Source organism: Hipposideros armiger, unplaced genomic scaffold (assembly GCF_001890085.2).
Source record: "Hipposideros armiger isolate ML-2016 unplaced genomic scaffold, ASM189008v1 scaffold_44, whole genome shotgun sequence".
NCBI classification, from domain to species: Eukaryota; Metazoa; Chordata; class Mammalia; order Chiroptera; family Hipposideridae; genus Hipposideros; species Hipposideros armiger.
In genome coordinates this window covers 4,356,789-4,366,428 of record NW_017731394.1, presented here as the reverse complement: position 1 = coordinate 4,366,428, position 9,640 = coordinate 4,356,789, and the positions used below count along the sequence as shown (strand labels likewise).

Genomic DNA, 9,640 nt, shown 5'->3' with positions numbered 1-9,640 from the left:
TTAAAATTCCATTGAATCTTGAGTTTCCAGGGAGTCCTCTAGGCCTAACGGGTCCTCTAAGCTTGCCTGTGAGTTTATCGTAAACCCAGAGTTTTTTAATGCATTATGAGCATTCATAAACTTCTGGAGGTATTTGGAGGTATACAACCAGTGATGTTTCAAGACATCTTCCATTTCGTAGCACTTGGACTGCCTGGCATTCATCTTCCGGAAGCGCCTGAACAGTTTGTTGCCAGACTCATTTCCCTCACTTGCCCAGGCCCCAATAGAGCCATCCCTCTCAATAATTTCAGGCACATGTGCCAGAGTTTTGTGAAAATAATTGGTGATTTTACCCTCATATCTGTACTTGAACTTGGTAGAGAGGAGCTCAGCGAAACGCTGTGAATTGAAACTATATTGGCAGAGAGATTCTGGGCACTCTTTAGCAGGGCATGACGATCGCCACACGGGCTTCATCTTCAGGTAAAGGTCCATCAGCTCCCTCAGAGCTTCGTGCCTCTCCTCAGAGGGAAGTAACTCACAAACTGCTTCAACAGTCTCTTTGGTCATGAGCCTCCTGGCAAAGTTGCCGTTCATCCTCATGATTGGCTTCAGGTTCATCTTCTTCCGGAGATGCTTGTCCAGTGTAGCCTGCCATCGTTTCCTTTCCTCTTTGGAGGCATTGGGATTCTTATACACCTCCCCGATCTCTAGTTGGAAAATCTTGTAGAACTCAGCGGCATTACCAATGTCACAGTGGAGGGCGTCTATGGAAGGGACTGTCTCAATGAAGGGCTTGGCTGAGACCCCTTTTACCCGATCGCGCAATTCTTCCACAGACTCATGGTATGGGTTGGAACGCCACACCTCGTAGCGCTCCAAGTTCTCTGTGTGGCTTCTGGTGATGGAGTGGAAGACAAGATTTTGAGAGGCTTCCAGGCGGGTGGCATCACACAGGGTACAGATGTAGACTGAGCCAGAGGCCTCAAGGCCTTCTACTTCCCGGACAAGTTTTTCATCATATCCAGTGCCCCTAAAGATGAACTTGAAAGTCCGGAGGATGCCTCCCATCTCGAGCATTAATTCACTGTTCTTCATGGCCTCCCTCTCAGCAATAAGAGGGCTCAGGATGGCTGTCAGGGTCTCGTGGTCGGACTCATCGGCCAGCATAAGGCACAAGGGCTTGCAACACAGTTCAGAGTTAGGTTTGGCTTCCTCAAACACCTTCACATTCTGTGAACCTTGCGCTATAGTGATTTTCATGACTGTGAATGAAAACCGAACTGCCTTTTCTGGAACCGCTGGCCCACTCCCATGCTTCTCACTCACATCTCCCATTCCATCACAAGACTCCTTCACCACTACAGTGAAGGGGCCATTCAGGTAGTCATCAAGGTCTTGGGCTCTCATGCCTTCCAGGATGTCTTCTTCCATGTCCATCAAAGCAGACACCAGAGCTGAATCATAGCGAAACCGCTTTGCAATGGTGTCCACTGGGTAATCGTCCACAGAAGAGGACAGTCCTGACAGTCCATCAATGATGCCCACATCAGTGCAGGAAGACACATTCTTCAGAGGCGGCTGCCACTCAAAGGAGTGGTAGCCTGGCAGAAGGACCTTCTCAGCATTCCGAAGGGCGTGCAAAGGCTGAAAAATCTGCCTCCCCGTGATGGCTTTCACAGTCCTGTACATCTTGTGGTACTGGCTGCAGCTGAGGAAGGTATTGACGCGGATGGCCAAGCAAACAGCTGGCTGCAGGCCAGAGCCTCGTCCCTGCATGATGGCTTCCAGCTCATCAGCTTGTCTGTGCTCATTTCTGGCCCTCAGCGCCAGCAGAAACAAGGTCAGGCACACAGACTTGACATCTCCGCCTTCTTCCTTGTCAGCAAAGGCCTTGACTTGCAGCTTGAGCTCCCTCAGGCGGTGCTTCTGAGCCCTCCGGGTCAACGACAAGAGATGCTGGCGGGGCCGGCCTCCCTTATTAATATGCACTAACGTCTCTTTCGAGTCCTTGTGGCTTGAGACATGGTGATTATATTTTTCCAAGCTGACCTCCTCATTGCACTCTTTTGCTGGACATTTCACCATCAGGGAATTCAAGATGCTCAGAAAGGACTTCACTGGACTCTCCAGGTCAGTAGGGAAGCAGGGGTATCGGCAAGAGGGACAATAGCTGCCCATGACTTTGAGGCACCTGAGAATGCAGATCCTGCAGAATACATGCTTACAGCTGGTCTCCACGGGGTCCGCCAGAATGTGTTCACAAATCTGGCAGGAGATAGATTTCACAAAGTGTGCCGGGAAGTCCACTGCAAGGAGCTTGGGACTAAGATGGATCTTACTGCAGTTGGCAATCTGCTTCATCACGTCCTTGCTGCGGATCCTTGCCTTAGCTCTTTTCTTGCACTGACGGGCTTGTCTTGCTCGGTCAATCACCGTTTTGAGTTTTTTGCTGAGCTGCACATTTGTCTGATGACTCTTCCTCTTGAGACCCCGACGGGCAACATGGCAGATGTCACAGGATGGTGTGTGGGGGTGCCACTCCATGGTTGCGTTCCTGGGGAAGTAAACGTCACACGGGGCGCTGCGAAACTTCCTGTGCATGATGCCCCAGCAGACATGGCAGAACTCAGTGGGGTGGATTGAGTCAACATCTGCCTTCACGTCAATCCGGAAAACCCTGGCAATGAGGTCTGGCCAGGAAGTGGCTCTCTTTTCCTTCTTTCGTAAAAGGACTTGGGTTTTGCCATCCACAGGCCCGTGGACGGGGTATCTCCTATTGTGCCCATCGGTTTTCAGAGAATTCCCGCAGATGCGGCACAGATGTCGAAGGTTGGCTTGATGGATTGCTTTGTCCCTTGCTGTCCCATCATCATGGGATTTCTTCAGAAATTTAGGGTGGGGCTTGAATGCTGGCTGAGCCAAGGCTGGCTTCTGACCACCAGCCCCATCCAGGACTGCAGGAGATTGCTCTAGAGAGGGTTTCCCCTCAGAAGAATCTTTCTTTTCCATTTGAGCTTCTTCAGGTGCCTTTTCCAAGGATCTCACCCTGAAGAGCTTAAATTTCCATTCTGAAAATTTTATATGCGGGTGCTGTATTTCATCTGGGGCAGAACTGAGTCCCAGTGTGGGTGGCAAAGGGACAGCCATGCTGGCTGAGGTACCTGAGAAAAATGAAAACAAGTCAGATTAGGGAAAATTTCAATACCCCACTGATGCATCTTGAAAGGAATACAAATTAAGACATATTCAAGTATTCATTCAGTAATTCATCCATACAGTTACTTCTTAAACCTCCTATTTTAAAGTACTTCTTTAAGTGTTGATCACAGAGTGAAGAACAGAGTTGTTCCCTGTTTTGTTGGTGCTTATGGTCCTTTGTATAGTGTATTGAAGTACACACACCACCATTGTTTGTTTTATGTACATATTTACAACCTTATTTCCTGTCCACCAAAGCCTTAAGGTTTTTGAGGACAGGATCTTCGAGTGATTCATCTCTATCTCCCCAAGGTTTTTAGCCCACGTTAGGTACTCAATAGTTATTTGCTGAGTATATGCAAGGAAAAACTGGCTTCTAAAACCAAAGAAACATCAAAATTTTCACATTGTATTTGCCTCAATGCAGTAGTTGGATAATATATTTGCAGCTTTTTAAAGCAGTCTCCCGGGAGGTTGGTTACTTATTTCTCCCAAACAGGTCATAAGCGGATGATAAAGCTACAAACCCAAAGAAACTAATTACTCACTACTTCAAGGATGAAGTGAATTTTGAGGTTTATGAATGCAAACTAATAATAAGTATCATGGATAGTAATTATGCTTACAATTTTAATTAGCGAACACTGCTGTAAATTATATGGCTGTGTCTACATTAGAAACAAAAACCACAGAACTCTCTAAACCTGCCACAAAACATAGTGTGCAAGCACAAAGATTCCAAAGGACTTTTAAGATGAAAAATTCAAGTTTCGTATAAAACCACAAGCAACTTTGAGGAGTTTGTTGGTTTGTCATCCTGAAAGTCATTACCAGGCAGTGGTCATTAGCTCTAGAGTTTGTAATAAGAGGTAGGAGTAATATTTTTCTTCTGATAAAAAAAAATTGCAATTACATATGCCAGCAAACCCTACCGATCTGTGGTGGTGTGGACATTAATAGTGCTGTAGAAAAAGAAGTCTGAAAATGCCATTTGCATCCTGTCTAGATCCAATTAGCCCAATACTCTCAAAATTCTTTAGTATAAATAACTGGAAAAACAGCAACTGTATTTTCAACCTATCATCTTTATCTCCCAAATTTGCCTGGGTTAACAGTCTTGACTCACAAATTATATCAAGCAATCCTCAGAACATACTTCGGCCAGGGGTGGGATTGGGGAGGACAGGGATTGGTGGGGAGGTGTGCCACACAAGGGCTAATCCTGACAGTAGCTAACAAAGTTTCTTTTTAGGTCATCCCTTTAAATTACTGAAGTTCATTCCATCTTGCATATATTATCTTCAGAGATTGATGTTTCTCATAAAATTGAAAAGCCAATTTCCAAGACTTGGTTAAAAAGAAAATCCTGTGAAACTGTTCTATATGAAGGACGATGTAAGAACGAAACAATTCCAAACCACTTCAAAAGTCTCATTAACCTCAAAAGCATTTCAACTGCAGCCCAACAAGCACATCAAAGTTGCTTATGGTTCAGTGATGTGCGTAAATTCTGTCCTGTGTCAGCGAGCTTTTCCATGTGTCCCCTGCCCCAAGGCCTTGAACTCATTCCCAAATGCCTTTCTCATTCGTTTAGCTTTCCCCTTCCCAGTCTTTTTCTAATGCACTCATCCTCTGGAATTCCAAGATACTATTTTAAGTTGTTATAAAAAAAAACTGCATGACCCTCCCTGGAGCTAGCTAATCACTATAAGTGAGTCAACCACAAGGTCTGCTGGAAGGACCCCTAGAACTCTCTCCTCTTCCTTCCCACTCCTCTCTGATTCCCACCGGCCTGAAATGGTATAGCAAAATCTACCGTAATACATTTACTTAATTAAACGCTCCCATAGAAAGAGTGCCATCACCAAGCACTTATTAACCATTAATAAGTTTCATTTTTTAACTTGCAAATCAAATTTATTTATTAGGTTGCTTTCCAACTCAACTGCTGAAAGTTTATCCAAACTGGAAGCAAGAAGGGGAGAGGGGTGTTATTTTTGTTTTTCGGGGACTATATACCAAGATACTGATAGTGGCTATCTGTGGAAGCTATAGATGTCTTATGCTTTTTATCCTTGCCTGTGATTTTTACTTTGTCTAAAATGAACAAGTGTTACTTTCAGAAGGAGCTAGAACTTTTACAAGCTAGAGCAAATGAGATTTTTTTTATCTATCTAATTTGCAAAGATTAAACATATTGATATTACTCAGCATTAATGAAGACATGGGGAAATGAAGATATCTTTATATATTCTGGGAAAGAGTGTACATTGGTGTACTATCTCTAGTGGACAATTTAGCAATGTCTTTTAAAAGTTTAAGTACATACTATCTTTGGCGCAATAAATCTGCTCTTAGGAAGTTAGTCTATAGAAACATGCCCATGGGAATGAACATTCAACAGGTTATTCCCACTTACATGGACACAGAGAGAAAGATTTGTTTCTAAAATTTGTTACTTTAAAAATAGAAACAGCAGGGGGGTGACCAGTTAGCTCAATGGGTTTGAGCGTAGTGCTGATAGCACCAAGGTTGCTGGTTCGATCCTCATCTGGGCCACTGTGAGCTGTGCCCTCCTTAAAATAGTCAACTATGCCACTGTTGCATGAAAGCAAGTGTAACCAATGACCATGGCTGTTCCCCAATAAAATTTTTTTTAATCTTTAAAAAATAAATAAATAATAAAAATAGAAACAACATAAATAATCACCAAAAGGGAGGGCATTTTTAAACTATAGTCCAGATAATCAATGGAAAACAACACAGAAATTTTAAGTGTCTATATGCATTAATATATATGTGCAATTTCTCTGTGCATCAATAGTACGATAAGATGCTAACATGACAAAGCAGAGAACAGAACTACAATAGCAATATAGCAGGACCCCTTTTATGCCTATCTGTTCATATTTGTGGATACCTGAAAATACAGAGATTCTGGAAGGATATGCACTAAGATCTTAACAATGTTTACTCTCTAGAAAATGGAATTGGTACTGGTAAAAAAAGGTTTCTTTAATTTTCTATTTTATTCATTTTTTTGTTATCATTTGAAGTTTGAAGTTTTCACAACAAACATTATTTTTTAAAATTTTATCATCGATTAAATTTAGGGGAAAATGTTTTAAGACTAGATTTACATGCATACCTTGAATGTCAAATAATGTGACTACAAGAGAATGCTTTCCTAACTTCCCCCCAGAAAAAAATTTTCCCCCACAAAAGTTTAAGATCTGGCTAAACTTCAAATCTGTATACTCTCCTTAATGCATCTGTCTTTTCTGGTAAGCATGTAGAGAGGGGACTAAAATATGGACCTGTATACAACATGAAGTTAGGAAAAAGTCATCTTGTAGTCATGTTATTTGACACTCAGGGATCTTGCAAATGCTGCATCTCCTTTCGTCTAATGAAAGTCTCCACAGCCTCGGAATCTAAAAAGCAGAGTGACTGTGGCTGGCTCAGCACTGTTCCCACTGGGCACTGTCATCTCAGCATTGCCATAACCTGTCATCACAGCTACAGTGGTCCTTCTCTCCACAGGGCGCAGATACATTTTTACAAACCAGTCCAAAGTGGCTTGGATGGCAGGAACGGTGGTTTGTGATGAGTGCTATCATCACTTCCTTCAGGAATTGGGCCACAGCAGCAGCACCACCTCCAATCGTAGCCCAGCTCCCCACCCTACACACACATACTTCCTAGTACTTGGCCCTCAATCTCCCCTTTTAACATCTTCATCTCAGTCTATACATCATCTCCAAGTGACTAATGTGTGCCCAGGTGTGACCCCCTCATTGTCAAACTTGTTGCACTCGTTCATTCATTCACTCCACAAATACTATTGTCTATTATTTGCCGGGCACCATCATCAAAAAGTTGGCAGCACAAAAAGCTTTTTTCTAAGTCTCAAGCAGCCACAAAACAACCCCAAGATTCTTGCCCTTCCTCCAGGGAACTTCTTGCTTGAAACACTTCAGAAAGAGACGTGCACTGTCCCAACCCCTGGCCAGGAATCCTGGCTCAAGGACATACCATCAAAGTGGTGTTTCTACAGTAGCGATTCTCAAAATTATTATGTATCAGAATCATTAGGGAGCTTGGGTTTGAAAAAAAATAATATCGCAGATCATCAGGTCCCAGTGAGTCCGATTCAGTTTATCTGGGATGGAATCCAGAAACTGTATTTTTAAACAAACACTCCAGTGATCCTGCTATGAGTGGCCCACAGGTCACACTTTGAGAAATTCTGGTCTCCTTCAGAGTCTAATCTAGTTCAAGAAATTCCTGGCAATACTTGGCAATACCTGGGAAAGTACACGTTTCCTCCCGCCCTGGAATTTGTTTGCTCCTGATCATTTTTCTTGCCAGAACCAGCACAATATTTTTTTTCCCCCAAGAGTCTCACCCCTTTCCTCTGCTGATTTGTTTACTCAGTCATTCAGAAAGCACTCCTTCAATCCCTGTCTGCCTACAGCACTCATTTACAGTAATTCGGGTATTTGGCATCCTCTCTATGAACCTGCAGTTTCTTTCTGAACTTGGTGTCTTGTTCCTATCCTATTTTCACACATTAGAGAGAAAAACGAAGTCAATGTTAACTTCCCTCACTCCCTCCCCTCATTCCCTGTAAGGAACAAAGTCCCAGCACTTCTGATTAGAAACACAAAAATGTAAATAAATAGGTGACTCAAGGCATGAAAAGTCCAAGTGTTACCTCGCTCAGCAGGTTGCCTGGGCAAAGTGTTGGGATGGCTGTAATTCGGTGGATGTTATTTGATACCAACAAGAGAGCAAAGCGTGTTCTCCTCTCCCTCCTGGCTCCCTTGTCCCTCAGAGCAGACTGCTGCGTTATTTATCAGCCTCCACTGGCCTTCCCAGCCTCCCCCACCATGGAGGGCTAACCACAAAGGATGGCAGCCAATCACAGGCCAGGAGCCCCCCAGCTCCAGCTGGCACCTGGCTCTTCAGGAAGCTTTGCTGGGGGACCTGAGTGTAGACCCAGGTGCTGGAGCATTGCCAAAACTGCCAGTTCACTTGTCAAGGCTGTTTGTTTGGAAATGATCTTGACAGCACGAGCCCTGGCTTCTGCCAAAGTTCTATACCTCTGTGCCTTACTTTCCTCAAATGTAAGATGGAAATACTAATAGTATATCCCTCAAAGAATCAATGAAGTTATACATTGAGCGTTATAGAGAAGCACTTGGAACAATGTCTACCCTTAGTAGACACCCATAAAATACTAACTATACACTAATTTTTTATTATTATTTTGACATGGTATCCAAACCACCCCAGAGTCTTACTACCTGGTCAATTCTCAGTCAGGAAAGGCTGTGCTCCTTGCAACAACACTAACTTTAAACGTTACTAGAGTTTTGAAGTCAACAGAGCTGGATTTAAATCTTGCCTCAGGTCTTTGATTAATGTCTCAATCTCTCATCTGCAACCTAGGATTGATAATATTAGCCCCTCGTTGGTGAGAGCCACAGGCGAGGTTTCAAAGAGCTTTAGAGATGGTTTGTCACAACCCCACACATTTGATAGTGTTATCTCTAAAGAGAAGCAACAGAAGTTTGGAGCGATGGAGAACTTGCCCATGGTCACATAGCAACTACATGAGCTTCCAAAGCCTGTGCTCTCAAACCACTCCACTTTACTGTGAAAGGAGAATATTGAAGCCTGCAAGCAGCAATAGCGTGAACATGACTGAAAAATGAACTTCAGTATACTTAGCACAGCCTGTGTTTCAAATCCCCTTTGGAATTCTTAAACCAGCTTTATCCCCCAAAGTACCCTTATGTTCTGCTAATATATGAGGTTATGGTTTTGCTCTCACTTGGTCCTCAGCACAAACTGTCAAAGAGGCAGGTGCAAGGATTTCTCCGTGCTCTGCTGCCCATATTAGATACTCCTCTTATTTGGGGCTTGGGCCTGTCCAACAACACAACAGTCCTGGGGGCACAGCTTCTGCTCAGTAAGCTCAAGACAGGGCAGTCCCCATTGCAATAACATTGGGAGAGTGGGGAACTGGCCTGTGGCTTCCAAGAGCTTCAGTGTTTTTATACCCAAGGGATGGAGCCTTCACCTGAGGTTCACATGATATTGTGAGACTGAGCAGGTGCGACAGAATATTTCCAGAATATTTCCTGAAGACAGTGCCCATGTTCAAATCAGCGGGAAGCACAGCCTCCAGGATGTGCCTTGATACATCTTCATACAATGGGGTCAGGTCGAGAGGAGTCCCAACATGGCCGACGTGGGAAAAGGTGTCCTTCCCATCCATCCTCCCGAGCTCCAAAATCCTGCATCTCCAATGGACTCACAGAAAGAGAAATAAAGAACCAGGTTTTCTTGCTTCACCTTGAAGGAAACAGAGAAACAATAATATCTTACAAAATCAGAACAAAGCAAAAGTTCTAGCTTCTAAAGATCTGGCCTCAGTTCATAGACTGAC

At 43.7% G+C, this 9,640-nt stretch overlaps 1 protein-coding gene across 2 annotated transcripts; it reads right to left on the bottom strand.

Annotated features, from left to right (window-relative positions):
* On the bottom strand, positions 1 to 9,333 carry RAG1 (recombination activating 1). 2 transcript variants are annotated; one of them, XM_019639446.1, is made up of 2 exons: positions 9,272 to 9,333; positions 1 to 3,146 (listed from the first exon to the last, which is right to left on the bottom strand). In XM_019639446.1, the coding sequence occupies exon 2, from the start codon at positions 3,130 to 3,132 to the stop codon at positions 1 to 3; it is 3,132 nt and encodes a 1,043-aa protein (XP_019494991.1). In that variant the 5' UTR covers positions 3,133 to 3,146; positions 9,272 to 9,333. The 2 variants fall into 2 exon arrangements, with proteins under 2 accessions (XP_019494991.1, XP_019494992.1); XM_019639447.1 differs by lacking the exon at positions 9,272 to 9,333 and adding an exon at positions 7,901 to 7,973.
* Between the last annotated feature and the right edge of the window lie 307 nt (positions 9,334 to 9,640).

Coding starts and splice junctions, on each gene's coding strand:
- RAG1 (XM_019639446.1), bottom strand. CDS start 3,132: ATGGCTGTCCCTTTGCCACCCACACTGGGACTCAGTTCTGCCCCAGAT.